The sequence below is a fragment of the Babylonia areolata genome, chromosome 34 (assembly GCF_041734735.1).
Source record: "Babylonia areolata isolate BAREFJ2019XMU chromosome 34, ASM4173473v1, whole genome shotgun sequence".
In the NCBI taxonomy this organism is placed as follows: Eukaryota; Metazoa; Mollusca; class Gastropoda; order Neogastropoda; family Buccinidae; genus Babylonia; species Babylonia areolata.
This window is the reverse complement of record NC_134909.1, coordinates 16,362,859-16,390,358: the sequence shown is the minus strand read 5'-3', so window position 1 is coordinate 16,390,358 and position 27,500 is coordinate 16,362,859. Positions and strand designations below refer to the sequence as shown.

The window sequence follows — 27,500 nt, the reverse complement described above, 5'->3', positions numbered from 1 at the left end:
CTGTACTGCACACTATACAATAACTATGATGCAGTTAAAACAATATCATTAAAACAATGTCATTGCACTTCGTCTTTCTACGAATCATCTTGGTCTTATCATGTGGTGTGACAGCGTTCCTGCTAAGCACACTGAGCGTGACGCTATCTCTAGCGATTCTGGTCATCATTTGTGTCGTGGTTTGTAACCATCGGCGTGGACGTCGACGGCGGCGTCGGTGAGTGTTTTTTGGTTGTTGTCACTTCAGTGCATTTCATCGGTCCCCTCACCACACCCCCCCCCACCACCACCACCCCCCTCACTGTTACCAATGGTTTGTCACTTCATGAATTATACCATAATTACTGTTACTTCTGCATGTCGCTTTGATATAAATCAGCACCTATATGTTTCCATTATCACTCCAGCAAATCATCGCCATTGTTTCCATAATCAGCTTCATCACTGCTGCCTGCTGGTGTCCGTACATAAATCATTGCTACAGTTATAAAAATCATTTAGTGAATCATTGTCACCAGGTAGATTTATTTATTAATTATTATTATTACTACCTTTTTTTCAAATTATAATTATTATTTATTTATTTATCTATTTATGTATTTATTTACTTATTTATGTACGCTTATCTATTATTTATCAACCTTTTTTTCTTTTTCTTTTCTCAAGGCCTGACTAAGCGCGTTGGGCTACGCCAATGGTCAGGCATCTGCTTGGCAGATGTGGTGTAGCGTATATCGATTTGTCCTAACGCAGTGACGCCTCCTTGAGCTACTGAACCTGAAACTGAAAACTGTCACCACTACAGCTAGATGTCACTACATAAAATCATTGTTACTGTTATCACAATCATTTCATGAATCATTGTCACTGCTACCTCTTGACCCTAAGACGTCGCTACGTAAAATCAGTGTTACTGTTATCACAATCATTTCATGAATCATTGTCACTGCTACCTCTTGACCCTAAGACGTCGGTACATAAAATCATTGTTACTGTTATCACAATCATTTCATAAATCACTGTCATTGCGGCATCATCTGCAAAAAAGCATGTCCCTGGTCTTTTGTTTTGGCTTTGAGGCAGGCAAGGTTGAATAGCCTGCCATCTGATCTCATGCAAAGGTAGATTACCTCTCTTGCAGTGCCAAAAGCATGCTTCAGGAGCACAGCAAAGAAGATTAAGACTTACTGACCTGGTATGACTTTACAGTTCAGTACTGACCCCGACCCACAAGTTTGTAGCTTGTGCCATGTTAACATCTTTCTGGATTACGTGAACTCTCTGATGCCATGTCAATACTTTTTAACTGTGTTTTGACCACTGGCAACAGCTGACCATTGACAATTACCCATATCGGGGTATGCAGTCTGAACACTTTTGGATTCAGGTATTGGTAAAACACACACACACACACACACACACACACAAACAACAAAAAAAACAAACAAACAAACACCACCACCCAGCTATGAAATAATAATGCAAACTGAACTAGATAGAACTACGCAATCTGAGCAGTTTTGGGTACTGAGCTATGGCCACACAGAAGTGTTCACTAGTGAAAACCGAAAACCTACTAAGAGGTATAATGAGGCACATCCGCATCAGCTATGATATGCGCGGAATGAACTGGAATATAAAAAATAAAAGCACAAACGTTTGTGTGCGTAGGGGAAATGGGATTCTTTCGGACAGATTTTCGAATGTCAGTGGCGGACCGAAACAGCATGTGGGGGAGGTTCTAGAACGCCTCCAGGGAACAGTTTGGGACACTGATACGTCCCCCGGGGAGACGATTTAGGACGCCGACTAGTCCCTTGGGGGACCCAATGAATCGATGATGATGATGATGCTGATGATATGGATGCACCTATCCTCGGTCAGAGACTAAACCCTGAGCGATTTGCAAACACGGAGTCATTTGCACAAAAAAGGCTGCCTACCTGGGTAGAGCCGACGGACAGCTGCCATTTGGTATTCATCATTCGTTTCCCAGTTCATTCCATCAGGTTTCAGTTACACACACACTTAGACAAGTAACATGTCACGTGAATGACTGTTTTATTTGTTTACTCCGCCATGTAGGAAGCTGTACTCCGTTTTCGGGGTGGGGAGCGGGTGAGGGGTGGGGCATGGTGTATACTGGGTATTTTTTTGTTTCCATGACCCACCAAACGCCGACATGGATCATAAGATGTTTAACGTGCGTATTTAATTCTCCGGATCTCCTGTGTGTGTGTAATATACACACGAAGCAGGTTCAGGCACCAGCAGGTCGACACATATGTTGAGCTGCGAGATGGGAAAAATCTCTACCCTTGATAAACCCACCAGGTGCGACTGGGATCGAACTTGGGGAAACTCGGCTTTGAATCCAACGTGTTAACCATCTGACCACCACATCCGTCATACTGACGTCAAACAATGCAGTGACACGCTGCACAAACCTGCACAGGAATGTTAGCTTTACTAACGCCGTGATTAAGTGAAAGCTTGCCGTGAAGCAGCTGAGCACTCGGATACACATATGAAATTACCGCTTCGCTCTGTACTGACACGAGTAGCAAAATGGCTGATTGAACGCTTCCGCTGGCTTCAGTCAACAGAGAAGGCATGCACTATCCACATAATTTTAGATCAGTGGGTGCAGGCATGCATATGATTGGTGAGGCCTTTCCAAGACAGGCATACTCTGCCACAGCAACTGCAGTGGAAGAGTCAGATCTGGGTTGGGTGTTGGGACCCTACGTCGTGGTATCCACCTTTCAGTTGCTCTGAACCGAAGGGTGGTTCCGAACTTGGCAGTGGCCTGTCTTTGTCAGGTTTTTTTTTGTTCCCCCCCCCCCCCCCCCCCCCCAGGCATTGTATTGTATTGTATTACTCTTTCCATCACAACAGATTTCTCTGTGTGAAATTCGGGCTGCTCTCCCCATGGAGAGCGCGTCACTACACTGACAGCACCACCCACTTTTTTTTTTTATTTTTTTTTTTTTTACTTTTTTTTCCTGTCTGCAGTTTTTTAAATTTGTTTTTCCTGTCAAAGTGGATTTTTCCAGTACAGAATTTTGCATGGGACAACCCTTTTGTTGCCAATGGTTCTTTTACGTGCGCTAAATGCATGCTGCACACGAGACCTTGGTTTATCGTCTCATCCGAATGGCTTAGCGTCCAGACCACCACTCAAGGTGCAGTGGAGGAGGTGAAAAATACTGGCGACTGTGCCGTGATTCGAACCAGTGTGCTCAGATTCTCTCGCTTCCTAGGCGGACGCGTTACCTCCAGGCCATCACTCCACTCCATGACACAATATTGACCGTGTCATATTGATATGGCCCAGTGTGGTCGGTTGGGGTTTATAAGCAACATGTAGCTTGACTTTTCGTATTTACAATTTCTGTAGAAATCTGTAGAAAAAAACCCCACTTCGATAGGAAAACAAATGAAATTGCAGGCAGAAACAAAATTACCCCCCCCCCCCCCCCGCCCCCCCTCCAAAGAAATGGGTGGTGCTCTCAGTGTAGCGACGTGCTCTTTCCCTTGGGGAGAACAGCCCGAATTTTACGCACAGAGAAATTTGTTGTGACAGAAAGAGTAATACGTTCGTTTATTTATTTATAGTCTGTTAATCTAAGATGATGATATTAGACTGACTGAAAATAAATGATATTATTATTATCATTTGGATTATTATCATTTCTACCATAATGATGATTGTTATTTAAAAGAGTAATACAATCCAATCATAATGATCATCGTCTTTGTTCCAGTGGAGGACGAACGTACAATATACCGCCTCAGCGATTTTCGGTGATCCGTGGCACAGATCCTCACCGCCATTCTGCTGACCTTGTGGGATTGGAACCAGGTAAGCAACGTGCGGCTTTATTTCCTTATATGTGTGTGTGTGTGTGTGTGTGTGTGTGTGTGTGCATACACACACACACACACACATATATATATATATATATATATATACACAAATATCCTCCCGAATTCAGGTTCTGAGACCTACAATCTATTTCGCTGCCGTTAGCTATGCAGGCATAATTACGATAAACAATGTAATTTCCCCCAATTCAATATCCAGGATTCAGGAACCGACTACAACGGGAATGTTCAGTGTGCATAGTCGAAGAGATATCATTACCATTTGTGATTGTTGTGACCCATTTTCGGTGGTTTTCGACTCTATTTTGATGGTTATCGTACTTCATTTGAAAAAAAAAAGAAAAAAAAAAAGAAAATCAAACTGAGCTTCTAGTCATTCGAATGTGACTGGCGATAAACCGAAGTCGCGTGTGCTGCACGCAGCTGGCGCACTGAAAAAGAACCCATGGCAATGAGAGTAAAATTCTGTAGAAGGAATCCACTCTGATAGGAACACAAAAGTGTATGAGCATGCACTCAAGGCCTGACTAAGCACATTGGGTTAAGCTGCTGGTCACGGGCATTTTGCCAAGCAGATGTGGTGTAACGTATATGGATTTGTCCTAACGCAGTGACGCCTCTGTCCTCAGTTCAAAATTGAAACTGAAACTTACTGTGTGGTACCCACGAGTTAAGAGAGAGAGAGAGAGAGAGAGAGAGAGAGAGAGAGAGAGAGAGAGAGCAACTCAACTGGTGAACTACAATACCCTCAACCTCTTCCATCTCCCTCTCAGTTGCAGCTCCTTCCCCCACCTCCCCCGATGCAGCACACCGATACACCAATCTCCCGTGGCAAAACTACACGCGATCAACATCACTGGAAGGGCCTTCCCACTCCCCCACCTCCACCTCCGCCTCCGCCTTCGCGGCGACCAGTAGATCCCCCCAACAAACCCACCACTACATCAACCTCCCGCGACGGCCGAACTACAAGCGCTCAGCTTCACTGGAACACCGCTCTTCTGTCTCACCGCGTGCCTGGCCTGTCCCGGGCTTTTCAAGGTCACACAGCTTTTCCGACCGACCTCGATTCACCACCACCACCACCACCACGATTCCGACTTTGTCGTCACGCTCCCCACCTCCACCCTACTCTCCCCCGCCACCGCCCGTGTGCACGTCACTGACTGCTGTTATGAGGTGCGTCGTCCAAACGGACAGCAGAGAACAGCAAGAGCCCATAACTCCCCATACAGCCTCAGGGCGCGGTCACATGACAGATCACATGACCGGCGAGCTGCAGCAGCGTCCCCTCGTGTTTCCAAGAGAACGTAACCCTTCGTTTATTTCTTGCAGCAGCGATGATGAGACGGAGGTTTGGGAATAGAATGATGGCGTCTAGTACCAGGAAGATGCTGGTGATGCTGTGCGTTGGAAGTGACCGAGAGGGTTTGCGTGTTTTCACTGATCGATTAGACGCTGTTGAAAGCTTGGTTGTATTTCTAAGATTATTACTTAGTTTAGTTAATATATTTTTATTTTTTTAATTTATTTACAGTTTATAAGTACTGATTAACCTTTTCTTATATATTTCATTTCTTTTGTTTATGTATTATAATTATATATTTCTCCAATGCAATGAGAAATCTTTACAGCTTAGTCTCAGACTATGACTCTCAAACTAGGAGGCAAAATCGCACTGGCTCTTAGTGCTGCAGGCTGGTTGGCCTTTGGGAACCATCCCAAGGCCGATTGTCCTAAAACCTTCATGGCCGAGACAGTGTTGATGTAACTTGGGCAAGACACTTTCCACTATAATCAAACTCTAGCCCAAACATTTGGGATGGCATTTGCCTCCTCTGCTGTTCTGATGGTCATAGGCCATGACTGTCACATCAAAAAAAGGAAAAAAAAAGGTATATAAAAAAAAAAAAATGTGTGTGTGTGGCATGGTGGTCTAGTGGAAACACATCAGCATAGGAAGCAAGAGAATCGGAGTGCACAGGTTCAAACCCAACCTTGAGTGGTGGTCTGGATGCTAGTAATTTGGACAAGACGCTAAGCTGAGGTCCTGTGTGCAGCACGCACGCACTTAGCTCACGTAAAAAAGAACCCACAGCCACAAAAGGCTTTTCCCTGCCAAAAGCTAAGGCAGCGTTCTGTTTAATTGGAACGGACACCACTGAAACCGAACACAGGCGATGAAATTTGGCAACAGTGCAGGATCTCCTCTGGGGTGTGGCCTGATGGTGATCACAACATTCATGGCTCCCTGTTCACTTCTGGTGCTAGGACTGCGGCGGAATGATCTTGGGTGTGGCTGTGTATGGGGGTGTCTGGATGAGTGTTGTGGGAGTAACACCACTGAAATGGACTGAAAGATAAGGCAGACACAACAACCGAAAGAAAAAAAATGACACACACACATACCCCCCCCCCCACACACACACACACACACAGATATGTATGTACATACACACACACACACACACACACACACACACACATATATATATATAGAGAGAGAGAGAGAGATTTAAAATGAATAAAACAAAGCTGAAAACCAACACCTATTTTGTTAAACAACAAAACAAAACAACAACAACAAAAAAAGTAACACACACACACACACACACACACATATATATATATATATATATATATATATAAGAAAAAAAGTGTGAGCTTTATGAATGTCATCCATAAACATTGAATACACAAGCAGAACCTACATTTTCTTTTTCTTTTCTTTTTTTTCAGTTAATTTTAATCACAGTTGCACCACAACACTTTTACAATATCGGTACATTGAAACACAACCCATAAAGGGAAGAAAAAAACAACAAACCCAAAAAACAAAACACAACAGTTTGGTTGTTGTTAAATCACAATCCCACCTCAAATGTATCATCATTAACATGTGAATGTTTGGCTGTTGAATCACAATCACACTTCAAATGTATCATCATTGACATGTGAATGTTGTTAAATCACAACGTACCTCAAATGTATCATCATTAACATGTGAATGTTTGGTTGTTGAATCACAATCACACTTCAAATGTATCATTAACATGTGAATGTTGTTGAATCACAATCATACTTCAAATGTATCATCATTAACATGTGAATGTTTGGTTGTTGAATCACAATCATACCTTAAATATATCATCAGTAACAAGCGAATGTATGGTTGTTGGATAACAATGATGCACATACAGACACACACTATATATATATATATATATATATATATATATATATAATCCAGTACTATATGAATGCATAATTCTTCAATCACAATCATACTTTTCAGAAATGTCACCATACCACATTAGTGTATGGTTGCTGAACCACAATCATATCTAGACAAATATGTCATTAGTACCAACAGGAGTGTATCACTGTATGGTTGCTGAATCACAATCATGCCTCAGATGTATCATCAGCAACATGTTGAACTAATATTACAGTTTAAAAAGTAAATGCTATTTGACTTAATTTTGATTACATGCAAAAGATCACAAAAAAAAGAGAAGACAACAACTGAAACATCTCATTACGAATTCCAGACTATAATAAAACCAATACTTTTTCACCATCATCTGTTTAAAAAAAAAAAATGTGGAAGGGGTGGTGGTTGGGGAGGTGGGGGGGGGGGGGGGGGCAGGGGGGGGGCGGGGGCAATCAAAAATTCAGATAGAAATGAAGGGAGAACAGGAAGACATGATGTGGAAGAGGGATGGGGAAAGGGGTGGTTAAGCCATAGTGAGATTCTTTTCTTCCTCTCAAGGTCCATAACTTGAGACAGTGTGGAGCTAGGCAACATAGCTTCTTACAAAAAACAAAACACGACATTAACAACAATATCTATACCACACTTTATCTTGTCCAGAGACAAATAAATCAAAGCACTTTCATGCCAGTCATTCACACAGGGTTGGTTGGTTTGTTTGTATATATATTTATAACTTAGAAAGCTGATCGATCTTGTAATCTATTCTGCATGAGACGGGGAGCCAATGGAGATATTGCAACAGGGGAGTGATGTGCTTATTTCTTCTCCTCCTGTTTCTTTGTTTAAGTTCCATCTTTGTTACAGTTTTTGACGCATGTGTAGTAATGGGAGAAGGAGGGTGTTGTACAGTATTTTATGTTGTTTTTTTTTCTTTTTATTACTGAAACTACTACATAACTTCTGTTTTCAGTGTATCTGTAATTACTGATTGTGTGCGGTGTGTGTGTGTGTGTGTGTGTGTGAGTGTAAGCATAGTTGTCGTTTGTTTTCATATACTGGAAGACACACACACAAAACCAACAACAACAACATCAAAAACCAACAAACCCAACAACAACAACAACAAGAACAAAACCCCTGAAATATGTCTCTCTGGAGAGATTCCTGTTTCACACATAGCTTTCTTTTTAACCATCGTGCACACACACACACACACATCAGGGAGAGCAAGAGAAGAGAGAGAGAGAGAGACTAGGAGAGCGATAACATTTATATATTGATAATTATATATATAACATTTCCTGGTGTGTTTTTTTCCAGCAGTTGGGAGAACAATGATAAAAAGAGCATATTATATCCTTAATACACCACCAACAACTAGAACACAAAAAAACAACAACCCAAAAAACAACAATAAAACACACACACACACACACACACACACACACACACACACACACACACAAATCCCTTTCTTCTGCAACCTACGATATGACAGACCTGTTCCAAAACATAAGGTGAACATGATTAAGTTTCATTCTTTACGTACAGCATTTCTTTGTGTACGTCACTACATGTATAAAGCGTCAAGAGAAGGAAAAAAATGCATGCACAGCTTTCAACATATTTCCTGGTGTATTGTGTATTGTGTGATTGCTCTAGGGGTAAGAAGAATGGTTGGTTGGCACACAGAAATACTTCCTTCAAGGAAAACTCACTGTTTTGCTATCCTGAACACCACCACCACCACGACAACCACCACCACTGTCACAACCCTTGGCTGATCCCACACAAGCTGACTTGTATCGTACTATAAAAATAAATACTGCTCTTTCAGCAAAGAACTCTTCATTTTGTGGTTTGTTCTTTCTCCCAGCATAGTCCTGCTCTTTGAAATAATAATAATAATAATAACAATAATAATAATCATCATCATCATCAAAAGGGAGAGAGTATTAAATAATAGTAAGAAAAACCCCCAATAATAATAATAATAAACCAACAATAATAATAATAACATATATGAGAGCAAGTATTAATAATAAGGATAATGATAATAATAACAATAATGATACTACTACTACTACTAATTTTTATATTGATCATCCATTTGTATTTTATACCTGAACAGGCATGGATTGATGGGAGGAGTGTGGCGTATGTTTGTGTGTGCGTGCGTGCGTGTGCACGCACACACGCATGTGTGTATGTGTGAATAGGTGTGTACAGGTGTGTGTGTGTGTGTGTGTGTGTGTGTAGATGTAAATGTGTGTGTATTTCTTTTTTTTTCTTGTTATCTTTTTTTTTTCAGTTGTCAGAATGTTTGGTTTTTTTGTTGTTGTGCAGTATCGTTAATGGTTTGACTGATATTGTGATTATTGTTTAAGTGCCCAGGGGCCTTTGACTATCATTGGCATTGCAGAACTTAAAGCAGTATCATTATAGTTGTCATTTTGATCATAAATGATCATCATTATCACTTTCACTTCCAGCAGCTGGTGAAAAAATGTCAACGACTTGACAAAACTGCTCGCAGACGACAATAGTAAAACAGAAATGAAGAGGGGGGGGGGGGGGGGGGGGGGGGAGAGGAAGTCATGATGTGAAGGAGGGATGGGGGAGGTTGCTGGGTAAGGAGGAAGGTTAAGCCAACTGGTCTGGTCGAAAAGCACAGAGACCGCTGAAGATGATGACTGCCAACCTAACGTCATCATACCTTTACGTATGCTCCACTCGTTCACAGGAAGAGAACACCTCGTAAGAGAAACTCCCAATTCTTTTGATTCAGAAATGCACTGCAACTGTGCAGAAGAAAACATGGACATTTTGTGATTTCTAAACTTTTGATTTTTCTCTTTTTTTTTCCAATTGTTTGTACAAGTCATTGCTTCTTCATCAAAGAAAAGGCAGAAAAAAGTGTAACCATGACTTTAAAGGGGAAAAAAACCCAACTTGGCAGCTAACATACTGAAAACCTGGAAATGGTTTCCGTGGTGATGAAGTGTGTCCAGAACTGGGGTGTGACTGTCACCTAGTGTTCTGATGGTTTCTGAGGGTGATTGTGCCGTGTTTCTAGAAAACCAAAAAATGATCGTTGCTTCTTCTGTCTTTTTTTTCTTTTCTTTTCTTTTGTTGTTGTTGTTGCTTGTAATGCGGTGTCTGTTGTTGTTTTTCTGGATTCTTGTACAAACTGCTGATATTTACAGGAGATTTTTGTATTTGTTTTTTTATTCTTTGAAGCTTAATAAAAACGTTTATGGTACATCATCTGTCTTCGGGTTTTTTTTTGTGATATAAACATGTGCATGGTCTGTGTTATTTTATTTGCTATCTAACCTGATAAGTTTCAGTTTCAGTAGCTCAAGGAGGCGTCACTGTGATCAGACATATCCATATACGCTACACCACATCTGCCAAACACATGCCTGACCAGCAGCATAACCCAATGCGCTTAGTCAGGCCTTGAGAAACCTGACAAGCTTTACACTAATCTGTAAGCTCAGTGAATAAAAAAAATTTCCCCAAATCCACCAGTAAATCGAAAATCATTTTCAAAACACCGGAGTGAGGAAAATCAGAAAAAAAAACAACCCCCAAAAACAAAAAAAAACCCAACAAAAACCGTGGCATTCCCAGGGAGACAACGTCAATGTGAAACCGGGGACTCGAACCTTGATCACTGATGAACGCTGGGTTGGAAGTTCAACACCTAACGGATACTGCAACACTCCACTGACATTAATCATGCTGTTGAAAATACATGAACAGTGACGGTCTGGCAGGGGCAGGAGTTGTCATCCATGGAAAGAAACAAAACATCACACTTTAAATGTTGGGGGGCTGAGCACTTCATATATCACAGACACATTCTCTCTCTCTCTGTGTCATATATATATATATATATATATATATACACACATATATTTTTCCAAATAGATATACAGATAGATGGATACGCTTATTTACATGTACACACACACAAACATTCACACACACACACACACACACACATATATATATATATATATATATATATATTTTTTTTTTTTTAACGGACATAAGCCTTTTTTCATTGAAACAAAAATATTTACAAAAGTGTTGAAGAGTTACATACAACTAATACCGGTAATTTGCACACTTGAGAAAATACAACATCTCACAACGAAAAAAAAAAAAATATATATATATATATATATATCATACCCTGTGGTAATACTTTGACAAACTGTTAAATATATATGTCATTTGAAATGACAGAGAACGCCTGTTTGACATGTTAATGTACAACATTGCTATGCTGACAAAATATGTATGCAACTACAACACCGTCTCAATTCATTCACCTATGACTAGATCAAGACTCACAAGTGTACATATGTAAAGGGTATATCACACGATGAACACAAATCAAAAGTTTTAAATCAAATAAGCTAAAAAAAAGAAAAAAAAAAAGTTCAGAGTCTTTGCTACAAATCATCTCCCAAATGCATCATTTCAGAAAACGCTAATTCATGTTTCCATGGTGTCTCTGTTCATTTATCTATATATTTCTTTCTTCATTTACATATCTATATATTTGAGCAGGTCCTTTGTCAACAGCACACGTTTTGTCTGGCGTCCAATGACCACATACAATCAGTTCACCTGACTTCCATTGAGAAAAAACAATACCAAAGAAGAAGAAGAAAAAAAAAAATATATATATATAAAACTTTTTTTTTCTGCCTGCAATTTTATTTGTTTTCCTATCAAAGTGGATTTTTTTTTTTCCACAGAATTTTGCCAGGGACAATTCTTTTGTTGCTGTGGGTTATTTTACGTGTGCTAAGTGCATGCTGAAACTGGGACCTCGATTTATTGTCTCATCCGAATGACTAGCTTCCAGGCCACCATTCAAGGTCCAGTGGAGGGGCAGAAAATACTGGTGACTGCGGGATTCGAACCAGTCCGCTCAGGTTCTCTCGCTTCCAACGTGGATGCGTTAGCACTAGGCCAACGCTCCACTTTGTTCACCCCCTCCTCAGCCCCCCCCCCCCCCCCCCGGCCCCCCCTCAACTCTCCACTGGACTTTGAGTGGTGGTGCTCGTCATTTGGAGGAGAAGAGATAAACCCAGCCCCCCCCCCCCCCCCCCCCATGTGCAACATACACTTAGCACACATTAAAGAACCTACGGCAACAGAACTCTGTTATGAGGTCAAGGTCAAACTCTGAGCTGAACAATTTCTTTGGCTGATCGTCACATGCATTTACCATTAATAGCTGAGGGCAGGTACAGATATGAAAAAAAAAAAAAAAAAAAAAAAAAATCACGCTGTTAACACGTCTTGCTGCAGCTGACTGATAAAAAGCTGATAAAACAGTTAAGTCACAAAATACAGTATCAGTAGCTCAAGGAGGCGTCACTGCGTTCGGTCAAACCCATATACGCTACACCACATCTGCCGAGCAGATTCCTGACCAGCTGCGTAACCCAACGCACTTAGTGAGGCCTTGAGAAAAAAAAAAAAAAATTTAAATACAAAATACAAAACTCCAAAAATACATAAGTAGGGTGGCTTCATCAGAATAACAAGTTCCTAAAACACTTGAAACACAACGGACAAAAGCTGATAAAACAGTTGCGTCACAAAATACAAAGCTCCAAAATACGTAAGTAGCAAGGTCATCTTCAAAATAATCTAGAGATAAATCGTCTATCAACATCAAGTTCCAAAAACACCTAACAAAATATAGATTACTCAAATGGATATGATCAGTTTCTCAGGATATGAAGAAAAAGAGAGAAAACGTTCAGAAAAATCCCAGCACCTATCCACATACACACACACAAAAAAGAGTTTCATGAAAAAAAAAAAAACCCAAAAAAATCACAAACCAGAGACTTTAAATATGACTTTACCTGCCTGTACCAGTGACTAATCAGCTGAAAAAGGGTTAATCTATCTCCCATCCATCTCTCCACTCCCACAACCCCCTCTGTTCCACCTCCCTCCTTCCCCTAGCGATATGATACAAAACAAACAAAAAAACAAAAAACAAACTTCACATAAATATAACCACAGACGGAACGTGCAGTGCAATAACAATAACAACAACAACAAAATACAAAAATGGAAGCTGTAACATCAAAAACAAAAACTGGCAGAAAAAAAACAAAAACGTCTGTCAAGGAAAGTTAATTCATACAAGGGACTGACGGTTACTGCCCATGTTCTTTGTCACGTCACCTGTGTCTAGTGTTTTCTATGAGACAGGTTCATCAAACCAGGTAGACACGGCATCTGTCAGACGGGCACAACAGCCAAGTGGTTAAAGCGTTACACTTTTGATCTAAGGGTTCCGGTTTCGAATCTCAGTAACGTTGCCTGGTGGGTAAAGGGTGGAGATTTTTCCCCCATCTCCCAGGTCAACATATGTGCAGACCTGTTAGTGCTTGAACCCCCTTCGTGTGTATACCACAAGCACAAGATCAAATACGCACGTTAAAGATCCTGTAATCCATGTCAGCGTTCGATGTGTTACGGAAACAAGAACATACCCAGCATGCACACCCCCAAAAATGGAGTATGGCTGCCTACATGGTAGAGTAAAAAACGGTCATACATGTAAAAGCCCACTCGTGTACATACAAGAGAACATGGGAGTTGCAGCCCATGAAAGAAGAAGAAGAAGAAGAATACCCAGCATGCAAACCCCCCAAAATGGAGTATGGCTGCCTACACAGCAGAGTAAAAAACGGTCATACACGTAAAATCCCACTCGTGTACGTATTGTATTTGTATTTGTATTTCTTTTTATCACAACAGATTTCTCTGTGTGAAATTCGGGCTGCTCTCCCCAGGGAGAGCGCGTCGCTACACTACAGCGCCACCCATTTTTTTTGTATTTTTTCCTGCGTGCAGTTTTATTTGTTTTTCCTTTCGCAGTGGATTTTTCTACAGAATTTTGCCAGGAACAACCCCTTTTGTTGCCATGGGTTCTTTTACGTGCGCTAACTGCATGCTGTACACGGGACCTCGGTTTATCGTCTCATCCGAAAGACTAGCGTCCAGACCACCACTCAAGGTCTAGTGGAGGGGTAGAAAATATCGGCGGCTGAGCCGTGATTCGAACCAGCGCGTTCTGATTCTCTCGCTTCCTAGGCGGACGCGTTACCTCTAGGCCATCACTCCACGTATGAATGAATGTGGGAGTTGCAGACCACGAACGAAGAAGAAGAAGAAGAAGAAGAGATATCTGTCAGATAGGATACAGAATGGATAATTTCTTCACCTGAATGCCCCCAAAAAAGAACAGCTGTGTTTTAACTCACTCAGTACGGCCAGTCCTCTCTTCTCTACACAGACCCCTCGGATGTCCAGTGGGTGTTTCAATGACCCAACCTTTAGCTTCTGTCGTCAGAATTGTGGTATTCTTTGTCAGCATTCACATCTTCAGTATAAGAGCCTTCCGCTTGCAATATTTTGATGATGGTAATTGGGGTGAAACGCTGTTAACGTCGTCTCTTTCGCCGTTCGTATGGAGAGAGTTAAGACAAATGGTACAGTGGGCCAAACGCTTAGAGCATTGAATTCTTGCATGAGTGTCCTGAGTTTGATCCTCCAACCCTCCCCTCCCTCCAGTTTTGGCACAGCTAGTGAGGTATGGAGTTTTTGTTGTTGTTTTTTGTTTTGTTTTTGTTTACAAATTTCTATCTCCTTTAGAACACATGATTCTTGTCTGAATGTCCTGAGTTCGATTCAAAATCACTGCACAGCTTAGTGAAGAATGGAGTTTTTTTTGGTTTTTCTTTTAAATTTTGTTTCAAACTTAGGATTCCTGTCTAAATGTCTTTATAATAATAATCGTATTGTACTGTATTGTATTACTTTTTTTTTTTGTGGTCACAATAGATTTCTCTGTGTGAAATTCAGGCTGCTCTCCCCAGGCAGAGTGCGTTTCTACACTGAAAGCACCACCCCCCGCCCTTTTTTTTTTTTTTGCCCCTGCCTGCAGTGTTTGTTTTTTGTTAATTTTTTGTTGTTGTTTTTTCTATTGAGGTGGATTTTTCAACAGAATTTTGTCAGGGACAACCTTTTTGTTGCCTCTAGGTCATCACTCCACAATGTCAGTGAATGTGTAAATTTACATGCATTGAAATTAATTTTCACGTTGCTCTAAACCAGTCAAGGCAACACTGCATAAAATAGTGCCACTCCCTGTAAACAGTTGCCAGCTTATCGTTTCAATTTCCCCCAAACACCATTATCTACTACAGTAATGTCCCTTGTTATATAGAGTACATTCCCTTTTGTTTACCAAACACAACAACTTGCCAACTGAAACCAAAGCAGGAACAAAAAATGACACAAGAAAATCACGAACATGATGTACATAAATACTACACTCCACCACCACCGTTTCCGTTTTTGTCCATTTGTTTTTGTGTTTTTTGTGTGTGTTTTTTTAAAAGTTTTCCCACACAATCATAGTTACAGTTCACAACTGTTTTTTTCCTCAAGGAAATCAATCAAGCTTTATCTGTTCCTCATCTTTTCAATGTCGACATGGTCATGCTTTTCACAATTTGCAGCACAGAGTTCACGACCAGGGCTTATGTGGAAAAAAAAAAAAAAGGATCACCTTCCGTGCTAAGAGGTAGCAAAAGCTCAGGGTGCATACCACGCAACTAATGTGCATGAGATAGCTGAGTGGTTAAAGCGCTGGGCTTTCAATCTGAGAGTCCCGGGTTCGAATCTCGGTAGTGACGCCTGGTGGGTAAAGGCTGGAGATTTTTCCAATCTCCCAGGTCAACATATATGTGTATATGCAAGCAGGAGATCAAATACGCACGTTAAAGATCCTGTAATCCATGTCAGTGTTTGGTGGGTTATGGCAACAAATACATATTCAGCATGCACACCCATGAAAGCAGAGTATGGCTGCCTACATGGCAGGGTAAAAACGGTCATACACGTAAAAGCCCACTTGCGTGCATACGAGTGAACGTGGGAGTTGCAGCCCATGAATGACGAAGAAGAATACCACACAACTGAACACTTTTTGGTTTGGTTGGTCCAGGCTATTTTTTTCAGTGTTAACCTAATCCGTGCACATTAGTGCACCTAAGTTAAGTGCAAAGTCCTACAAATGTCAGTGCAAAGGTACTATATGAACCTTATCAGTGCCAAGGTCCTAAATACTCCTATGTAAGTGCACAGTTCCTACAAATGTTAGTGCAATGATCCTACATGAACCTATGTAAGTGCAAAGGTCCTACATAAACCTATATTTGTGCAAAGATCCGATATGAGCCTATGTTAGTGCAAAGTTCTTACTTGCATTAGTGCAAAGGTCCTGTGTAAACCTATGTTTGTGCAAAGGTACTACATAAACCCATGTAAGCGCAAAGTTCCTACATGTGTTAGTGCAAACATCCTGCGTAAACTATGTTAGTGCAAAGATCCTGCATGAACTGAAGTGCAAAGGTACTACAAAAACCTAAGTTAGTGCAAAATTTCTACTGATCTTAGTGCAAAGGTCTAGCATAAACCTATGTTGGTGTTCAGTTCCCACAAATGTTAGTGCAAAGGTCCTATATAAACCTACATTGGTGCAAAGATCCTGTTAATGCTAAGGTTCTGTATGTTAGTGCAAAGGTCCTAGAAAACCTATCTCAGTGCAGAAGTCCTCCATAAGCCTAAGTTAGTGCAAATGGTCAAACATAAGCCTATTTCAGTGCAAAAGCTCGTATAAACCTATTTCAGTGCAAAGTCCTACGCAAACCTATGTTAGTGCAAAGGTCCTACGTCAGTGCAGAGGTCCTGTATAAACCTATGTCAGTCCAAAGGTCCCATGTCAGTGCAGAGGTCCTATATAAACCTATGTCAGTGCAGAGTTCCTACATAAACCTATGTTAGTGCAAAGGTCCTACATAAACCTATGTTTGTGCAAAGGTACTCTGTCAGTGCAGAGGTCCTATATAAACCTATGTCAGTCCAAAGGTCCCATGTCAGTGCAGAGGTCCTATATAAACCTATGTTAGTGCAGAGGTCCTACATAAACCTATGTCAGTGCAGAGGTCCTACATAAACCTATGTTAGTGCAAAGGTCCTACATAAACCTATGTTAGTGCAGAGGTCCTACATAAACCTATGTCAGTGCAGAGGTCCTACATAAACCTATGTTAGTGCAGAGGTCCTATATAAACCTATGTTTGTGCAAAGGTCTCCTATATAAACCTATGTTAGTGCAGAGGTCCTATATAAACCTATGTTAGTGCAGAGGTCCTACATAAACCTATGTTAGTGCAGAGGTCCTACATAAACCTATGTTAGTGCAGAGGTCCTACATAAACCTATGTTAGTGCAGAGGTCCTATAAACCTATGTTTGTGCAAAGGTCTCCTATATAAACCTATGTTAGTGCAGAGGTCCTATATAAACCTATGTTAGTGCAGAGGTCCTACATAAACCTATGTTAGTGCAAAGGTCCTACATAAACCTATGTTAGTGCAAAGGTCCTACATAAACCTATGTTAGTGCAAAGGTCCTGCATGGTTGTGCAAGGGTCCTACAAAACCTGTGCCAGTGCAAAATGCCCTGCATAAACACATGTTAGTGCAAAGATCCTACATAAACTTACGTTAGTGCAAAGGTCTTGTACAAATAGCTGTTTGTGCAATGGTCCTACATAAAACATATACATACATCTACTTGAGTGCAATGGTCCTACAATAACCTATGTTAGTGCAAATATCCTACATAAACCTGATTTAGTGCAATGGTCCTACCTGAACCCATGTCAGCGCAAAGGTCCTATATAAGCCGGTTTCAGCCCGAACAAGCCATTATTCTTTCATATCCAGGTAACAGAGATGACTGTACACCTAACACTCAGACAAGTCATTGATCTTCCACGTCCAGGTATCAGTGATCCCTTCACACCTAACACAGCCGTTAGTTAGTTAATCTTCCCTGTCCAGGTAACAACTGATCCCTCCTCACCAAGCGCCTACGCAAGCTGGCTCCCTTATCACCCGGGCAGCTGGAGACCCCCTACACACGCAAACACCTAAACAAGCCATTAACCACTTACACCCAGTAGTAAAGAGTGGCTACTCTCTCTCCGTTCACAAGGTACACACCTTTCAAGTCAAAGCTGCTTACCCTACCGATTCAGCTAGCGCACAGGTAAATGAAAGGTAAATTGGAACAAACCCAGACACTTCCCCCCCTCCCCACACCCCCCAAAAAAAAACAACAACAGAAAACTCCGGGCTTGTCCTTATACCAAACATGTGACATGTGCAAACACAGCAGCAATGACAGAAGAAATGTGCAAACACAAATTAGCCTTTTTTTTTTTATTATTCAAGACTGCCATAGCCTTTTAACCCTGAACAAGCTACATAACAAGATTGTACGGACAATACAGAACAAACACATGGTTGCCTAGTTGGCATTTCATTTCATTTCTACCCAGGAAACCAGCCATGCCTCCACACCTAGCACAACTGTTGATCTCTATCCCGGAGGAAACCAGCGATGCCCCTATACACCAAACACCTACACAAACCATTAACCGTTTCCACCCAGGAAACCACTGAACCCTCCACACCTAATACAACTGTTGATCGCTATACCCACAGGAAACCTGCGATGCCCTATACACCAAACACCTACACAAACCATTAACCGTTTATACCCAGGAAACCACCAAACCCTCCACATGTAACACAACTGTTGATCTCTATCCCGGAGGAAACCAGTGATGCCCCTATACACAAACACCTACACAAACCATTAACCGTTTCCACCCAGGAAACCACTGAACCCTCCACACCTAGCACAACTGTTGATCTCTATCCCGGAGGAAACCAGCGATGCCCTATACACCAAATACCTATACAAACCATTAAGCGTTTACACCCAGGAAACCACCAAACCCTCCACATGTAACACAACTGTTGATCTCTATCCCGGAGGAAACCAGTGATGCCCCTATACACAAACACCTACACAAACCATTAACTGTTTCCACCCAGGAAACCACTGAACCCTCCACACACCTGACACAGCTGTTGATCTATATCCAGGTAACCAGTGATCCCCCTACACATCAAACACCTACACAAACCATTAACCGTTTCCACCCAGGAAACCACCGACCCCTCCACACACCAAAACACTGCTGTCGATCTTTCTATATACCCACAGGTAACCAGCGACCCCCTACACATCAAACACCTACCAACACAAACCCCCCAAATCCCTCACCGCGCAGGTAACAAACAAACCAATACTCCCTACACCCCCCCCCCCCCCCCCCCCCCCCCCCCACACACACAAACCCCCTTAACCACCCTGGTAAACCAAGCAGCAGGCTAGGTAGATAAGTAGGTAGGTAGGTAGAGTCCAAAAAAGCACACCTGACAGACAGGCCAGGTAGGCAAACGTGTGCCCCAGGTGGTGGTCACCACCACCAACCGCTAATCGTCCTTCTCCGGGTCGTCCAGGTAGGCCTGGTAGCCCATGGGGATGTGGGCCCAGTCCTGGCGGTCGCCGGAGGCCAGGAGGCCAAAGGTCAGCGCCCCCAACAGGTAGACGGCCGCCGCCAGGTAGAAGATGATCTGCCACTCCCCTGTGCTGGTCTGACACACAGACAACGACACAGGTGTACACATGTGTTAACACATACCACAGGTGTGTACACAGGTGTGTACATGTGTCAACACACTGGTCTGATACACAAGAGAGCGACACAGGTGTGCACATTGTGTCAACACATTGGTCTGATACACAGAGTGCGAAACAGGTGTGTACATGTGTCAACACATTGGTCTGACACACAGAGAGCGACACAAGTGTGCACATTGTGTCAACACATTGGTCTGATACACAAGAGTGCGAAACAGGTGTGTACATGTGTCAACATATACCACAGAGAGTGACACGGGTGTGTGTGTACATAGTGTCAATGCACACCGCAGACAGCGACACAGGTGTGTACACTGCGTCAACACATAACACAGACAACGACACAGGTGTACACATGTGTTAACACATACCACAGGTGTGTACACAGGTGTGTACATGTGTCAACACACTGGTCTGACCACAGAGAGCAACACAGGTGTGTACATGTGTCAACGCTTACCGCAGACAGCAACACATATCAATGCATACCAGAGACAGTGACATGGGTGTGTACATTGCGTCAACACATTGGTCTGACACACAGACAGTGATACAGGTGTGTACATGTGTCAACGCATACCACAGACAGCGACACAGGTGTGTGTACATTGTGTCAACACATTGGTCTGATACAAAGAGTGACATGGGTGTGTGCACATTGTGTCAACACATTGGTCTGATACACAGAGAATGACACAGGTGTGTGCATTATGTCAACACATTGGTCTGACACACAGAGTGATACAGGTGTGTGTAGATTGTGTCAACACATTGGTCTGACACACAGACAGTGATACAGGTGTGTGTACATTGTGTCAACACATTGGTCTGACACACAGAGAGCGACACAGGTGTGTACATTGTGTCAAAACACTGGTCGGATACACAGAGTGACACGGGTGTGTGTAGATTGTGTCAACACATTGGTCTGACCACAGAGAGCAACACAAGTGTGTACATGTGTCAACGCATACCAGGACAGTGACACAGGTGTGTACATTGTATCAACACATACCAGGACAGTGACACAGGTGTGTACATGTGTCAACACATACCAGGACAGTGACACAGGTGTGTACATGTGTCAACACATACCAGGACAGTGACAGACGTGTATACATTGTATCAACACATACCACAGACAGTGACACAGGTGTATACATGTGTCAACACATACCAGGACAGTGACACAGGTGTGTACATGTGTCAACACATACCAGGACAGTGACACAGGTGTGTACATGTGTCAACACATACCAGGACAGTGAGACAGGTGTGTACATGTGTCAACACATACCAGGACAGAGACACAGGTGTGTACATGTGTCAACACATACCAGGACAGTGACACAGGTGTGTACATGTGTCAACACATACCAGGACAGTGATACAGGTGTGTACATGTGTCAACGCATACCAGGACAGTGAGACAGGTGTGTACATGTGTCAACACATACCAGGACAGTGACACAGGTGTGTACATGTGTCAACACATACCAGGACAGTGACACAGGTGTGTACATGTGTCAACACATACCAGGACAGTGAGACAGGTGTGTACATGTGTCAACACATACCAGGACAGTGATACAGGTGTGTACATGTGTCAACGCATACCAGGACAGTGACACAGGTGTGTACATGTGTCAACACATACCAGGACAGTGATACAGGTGTGTACATGTGTCAACGCATACCAGGACAGTGACACAGGTGTGTACATGTGTCAACACATACCAGGACAGTGACACAGGTGTGTACATTGTATCAACACATACCACAGACAGTGACACAGGTGTGTACATGTGTCAACACATGCCACAGACAGTGACACAGGTGTGTACATGTGTCAACACATGCCACAGACAGTGACACAGGTGTGTACATTGTATCAACACATATCATAGACAGTGACACAGATGTGTAAATTGTATCAACACATACCACAGACAGTGACACAGGTGTGTACATGTGTCAACACATACCAGACAGTGACACAGGTGTGTACATTGTATCAACACATACCACAGACAGTGAGACAGGTGTGTACATTGTATCAACACATACCACAGACAGTGAGACAGGTGTGTACATTGTATCAACACATACCACAGACAGTGAGACAGGTGTGTACACTGTATCAACACATACCACAGACAGTGAGACAGGTGTGTACATTGTATCAACACATACCACAGACAGTGAGACAGGTGTGTACATGTGTCAACACATACCAGGACAGTGATACAGGTGTGTACATGTGTCAACGCATACCAGGACAGTGACATGGGTGTGTACATTGTATCAACACATGCCACAGACAGTGACACAGGTGTGTACATTGTATCAACACATACCAGACAGTGACACAGGTGTGTACAAGTGTCAACACATACCAGACAGTGACACAGGTGTGCACATTGTATCAACACATACCAGACAGTGACACAGGTGTGTACATTGTATCAACACATACCAGGACAGTGACACAGGTGTGTACATGTGTCAACGCATACCAGGACAGTGACACAGGTGTGTACATTGTATCAACACATACCAGACAGTGACACAGGTGTGTACATTGTGTCAACACATACCAGGACAGTGACATGGGTGTGTACACATGTGACCTGATACCACAGACAGCGACACATGTACACGTGTCAACACATTGGTCTGATCACAGACAGCGACACAGGTGTGTACACATGTCAAAATATACCACAGTGACACACACACACACACCCTCCCGTCTCCCCAGCAGTCGCCAGTATTTTCTTCCCCTCCACTGGACCTTGAGCGGTGGTTTGGATGCTAGTAATTCGGATGAGACGATAAACTCAGGTCCTGTGTGCAGCACGCATTTAGCGCACGTAAAAGAACCCACTGCAACAAAAGGGTTGTCCCTGGCAAAATTCTGTAGAAAAAAAACAACAACACTTTGATAGGAAAAAAATTAAATTGCAGGCAGAAAAAAAAAAAAAAAAAAGGTGGCGCTCTTAGTGTAGCGACGCGCTGTCCCTGGAGAGAGCAGCCCGAATTTCACACAGAGAAACCTGACAAGAAGAAATTTCAGTTTCAGTTTCAGTAGCTCAAGGAGGCGTCACTGCGTTCAGACAAATCCATATACGCTACACCACATCTGCCAAGCAGATGCCTGACCAGCAGCGTAACCCAACGCACTTAGTCAGGCCTTGAGGGAAAAAAAAAAGAAAAAAGAAAAAAAAAAGGTGAATAAATAATAGATAAGCTTACACAAATAAATAAATAAATAATAATTATAATGTAAAAAAAAGAAAAAGAAAAAAAAAGGTGAATAAATAATAGATAAGCTTACACAAATAAATAAAAAAAAAATTTTAAAAATTAAAAAAAAAAAAGAAGAAGAAGAAGAAAAAAAAAGAAAAAAGAAGAAGAATCACGATCACTTCACTCACCTGGTCGGTGACCACGGCCCCGGTCAGCAGGGGGCTGACGATGCCTGGCAGGGTGGCGAAGGTGTTGGACAGCCCCATCAGGATGCTGGCGAACTGCGGGGCCACGTCCAGGTGGTTGACCGAGAACCCCGCCCACGCCAGCCCCCCCACCCCCACCGCCACCGTCAGGCAGGTGACAGCCGCTGCCTTGGTCATGACGTAGCCGGCAGCCACCATAAAGATGGCCTGTACCCCGAAGGCTGTGTGTGCGTGTGGAGGGAATTCAAATATTACATAAGACAGTACCATAGACAAGGTATCTGAGAATGGGATAACAAAGGGAAGTGAACGTTTCACAGATAAGGTGTTTACGAACGAAGTATTAACAGGAAAATAAATCTTTCATATATGAAGTGTTTAGGAATGTAAATCAAACTCGGAAATAAGTGTTATTTTGACAAAGAATAGAATGGACCAGGCAAATGAATGCAGAGATGCCAACCCCTATCAAGTGTCTGCAGGAACAATCAGGAAATTTGGTGTGGACATTTTGAATTTGGAAGGAAGGCGGAATTTTGTTTAATGTCCCCTCACGCACATCGGTGATTGAAGACATTCTAGTATTTATGAATACATTTGAGTATTATTGGTCAGAAGGGGTGGGGGATGTGAATGAATGGAAGGTTAGGGGAAACTGGGCAAATGAGGGTGAAATGAGGGTGAAATATGAAAAACAATTTCTAAATACAATTACAGGAAATTACTTAAAGGACTTTGTAAAAGAGAAGTCGTTAAACTGACAAGTGAAACAACTGATAATGAATGCAAAAAGTCAAAAACATCAATGTTCTCAGTCACTTGTGAAGACACACTTTCGTGTACATAAGGCTTCATCAAGCTACAGTCAAAATATATATGCTTAATTGTCAGATTACTAAATCATATGCACTTGACTTTAGAACAATACTTGGTCCATAATGAATTTGATAATAGTCTGAGAGCTAAACTCAGAATTGGTCTGCGAATCGGACCAAAGTCTGAGAGAGTCAACTGACGAGGTTTTAGACTTGAACTGAAGCACCTATAAAAGTCTCTAGTATATTGCTTATTTCCTTGTATGACAATGGACAATATACTTTTATACTATCTGCATGATTCTTTGCTCCCCTTTTTGCTGCCCTGTCTGCATGGTCGTTATAAAGGAATCCAATATGGGATGGTATCCAACAAAAATCAACATCTGCACCCTTCGCAAATAGGAACACTCGGACTCCAAGCCACATCAGAAAATGTAATCTTATCCACCGGGCACAGACGCTGTTTGACCGAGACACAACATGACTTAGCCACGATTTCTCTTGTTCAGGGTGACTGGTCCACTCAGTGCTGTTTTAATGCAAACACGCACGCGATTAGCTGAGCATCACCACGTGAGACCAGGGTTAGTAGTGACTGCCCTGGCCTCATGATCGATAGGTCTAGAACGACTGGGTAACCTTCGACAGGAAAGCATGTGACCATGCTATGAAGTACAAAAAATGAACTGGTCACCGCCGTGGCGAAGTGGTTAGCGTCGCGGACTGACGGCTGGGAGGACACGGGTTCGAATCCCAGCGGAGGTGGGTTTTTCGGCCCGTGGCTGGCTCCTACCCAGAGTTGAGTGTGCTGTGGGCTTAAATGGTGAGACTGGGACTACACAGTCGAGTGTCATCCCCTTCAAGGATGCGTCTTTGGGTGTGTTGCTCTAATTACCTGACCAACACTGCAAGTGTCTGTATCTCTCGGGCCTGGTTAATGCCGGGATATCATTATGACAGGAAGCGTAGAGTACAGCCTTGTCACGCAGTCCCAAACCAAAATGGACCTCCATAGCAACATCGTCATCATCATCGTCATCCTCCTTCTCCTTCATCGTCATCAATATAAACAAAATAGTCTCAAAGTCTGTGACCTTTCATGCCCTGCTCTCATGGTGACCTCAGTTTCGATACCCCTCCACTTCCGTGCTTGGGGTGAGTCCTGTCAATGTCGTCAGATTCATGGGGGGGCTGTTGTTTGAGGGACGTGGTGGTGGTCTCCACTCTGGGAGAGACGCTCACTCAGTCTGGCTCTGCGACTAAGCCATTATTGTTGTTAGTAGGGGGCTTAGTAGGTGGTGTCCTAAGTATGTTAAAACAGAACAGGCACCACTGAACACCACCGAAGTGACTCAGCAGCAGTGCAGGGTCTCCTCTGGTGTGTGGCCTCCAGGCGACCTAACATCAAGGGTTCCCTGTGGACTGCCGACACTGGGACTGCGACGGACAAACCCGGGTGTGGCCATGTATGGGGGAATCTAAATGAGCGGCGTGGGAGTAATGCCACTGAAACGGTGCAGATGATGGGGGGGAAAAAAAAAATGAACTGGTCGGAACAGTTCTGACTTTGGCGAAACATCGGAGCAAACTACGACTGAGCGTAACAAAGTACGGCAAAATCGTAATAGTTGGCATCTCTGTAATATATACTCTTTGAAGTGAATACTACTGTGTAATGCTTCACTGGGCTTTTGGATGGAAACCAGATTATAGGGTGTGTTGTTGTTTTTTGCGATGGTAATGATCTTTTTGTGGAATTTCGTGACATGCGTTTTCTGGACAAATATAACCTTCACTGCAAGAGAGCATGTTTACATCCCTAAAACAGACAGTATGTTTACATCCTTAAAATAGAGACCACGTTTACATCCTTACATCCCTACAATAGAGACCATGTTCACATCCCTAAAACAGAGACCACGTTTACATCCATAAAAAAGAGACCATGTTTACATCCAAAATCAGATACCATGTTTACATCCCTAGAAGCACACAGACAGCATGTTTACGTCTATAAAACAGACCATGTTTACATCCCTAAAACAATGTTTACATCCCTCAAACAGACCATGTTTACATCCCTAAAACAGACAATGTTTACATCCCTAAAACAGACAATGTTTACATCCCTCAAACAGACCATGTTTACATCCCTAAAACAGACAATGTTTACATCCCTAAAACAGACAATGTTTACATCCCCTAAAACAGAGACAATGTTTACATCCCTAAACAAGACCACATTACATCCCTAAATCAGATACCACGTTTACATCCATAAAAAAAGACCATATTTACATCCCTAAAACAGAGACTATGTTAACATCCCTAAAACAGACCATGTTTACATCCCTCAAACAGACCATGTTTACACCCCCTAAAACAATGTTTACATCCCTAAAACAATGTTTACATCCCTCAAACAGACCATGTTTACATCCCTAGAACAGACAATGTTTACACCCCTAAAACAGACAATGTTTACATCCCTAAAACAGAGACAATGTTTACATCCCTAAAACAGACAATGTTAACATCCCTAAAACAGACAATGTCTACATCCCCCAAACAGACCATGTTTACATCCCTAAAACAGACAATGTTTACATCCCCTAAAACAGAGACAATGTTTACATCCCTCAAACAGACCATGTTTACATCCCTAAAACAGACAATGTTTACATCCCTAAAACAGACAATATTTACATCCCTAAAACAGACAATGTTTACATCCCCTAAAACAGAGACAATGTTTACATACCTAAAACAGACCATGTTTACATCCCTAAAACAGAGACAATGTTTATATCCCTAAAACAGACAATGTTTACATCCCCTAAAACAGAGACAATGTTTACATCCCTAAAACAGACCATGTTTACATCCCTAAAACAGACAATGTCTACATCCCTAAAACAGACCATGTTTACATCCCTAAAACAATGTTTACATCCCTAAAACAGACCATGTTTACATCCCTCAAACAGACCATGTTTACATCCCTAAAACAGAGACAATGTTTACATCCCTAAAACAGAGACAATGTTTACATCCCTAAAACAATGTTTACATCCCTAAAACAGACCATGTTTACATCCCTAAAACAGAGACAATGTTTACATCCCTAAAACAATGTTTACATCCCTAAAACAGAGACCATGTTTACATCCCTAAAACAGACAATGTTTACATCCCTAAAACAGACCATGTTTACATCCCTAAAACAGAGACAATGTTTACATCCCTAAAACAATGTTTACATCCCTAAAACAATGTTTACATCCCTAAAACAATGTTTACATCCCTAAAACAGACCATGTTTACATCCCTAAAACAGACCATGTTTACATCCCCTATAAGCAAACAGACAAGACAGCCAGCCAGCCAATAGAACAACAGCAGGGACTGACCTCCGCAGGTGAACAGCTTACGCACGGTGCCAGTG

At 42.2% G+C, this 27,500-nt stretch overlaps 3 protein-coding genes across 3 annotated transcripts in view; 1 reads left to right on the top strand and 2 right to left on the bottom strand.

The window, feature by feature from the left end:
- Positions 1-6,295, top strand: part of LOC143277467 (uncharacterized) — an 18,952-nt gene extending 12,657 nt beyond the window's left edge. Inside the window, exons 7-9 of the mRNA XM_076582302.1 lie at positions 115-217; positions 3,768-3,865; positions 4,662-6,295. Of these exons, the coding sequence (XP_076438417.1) occupies positions 115-217; positions 3,768-3,865; positions 4,662-5,254 (794 nt within the window). The 3' untranslated portion in view covers positions 5,255-6,295. The remainder of the gene's footprint in view (positions 1-114; positions 218-3,767; positions 3,866-4,661) is intronic.
- Positions 1-27,500, bottom strand: part of LOC143277697 (ABC transporter G family member 20-like) — a 328,227-nt gene that overhangs the window by 178,413 nt on the left and 122,314 nt on the right. The window lies entirely within an intron of this gene.
- Positions 19,465-27,500, bottom strand: part of LOC143277645 (sialin-like) — a 49,709-nt gene continuing 41,673 nt past the window's right edge. The window contains exons 10-12 of the mRNA XM_076582536.1: positions 27,466-27,500; positions 23,220-23,458; positions 19,465-19,736 (exon numbers count right to left, since the gene is read on the bottom strand). The exon at positions 27,466-27,500 is cut by the window's right edge and continues 98 nt beyond it. Coding sequence (XP_076438651.1) covers positions 19,575-19,736; positions 23,220-23,458; positions 27,466-27,500 — 436 coding nt within the window. The 3' untranslated portion in view covers positions 19,465-19,574. The remainder of the gene's footprint in view (positions 19,737-23,219; positions 23,459-27,465) is intronic.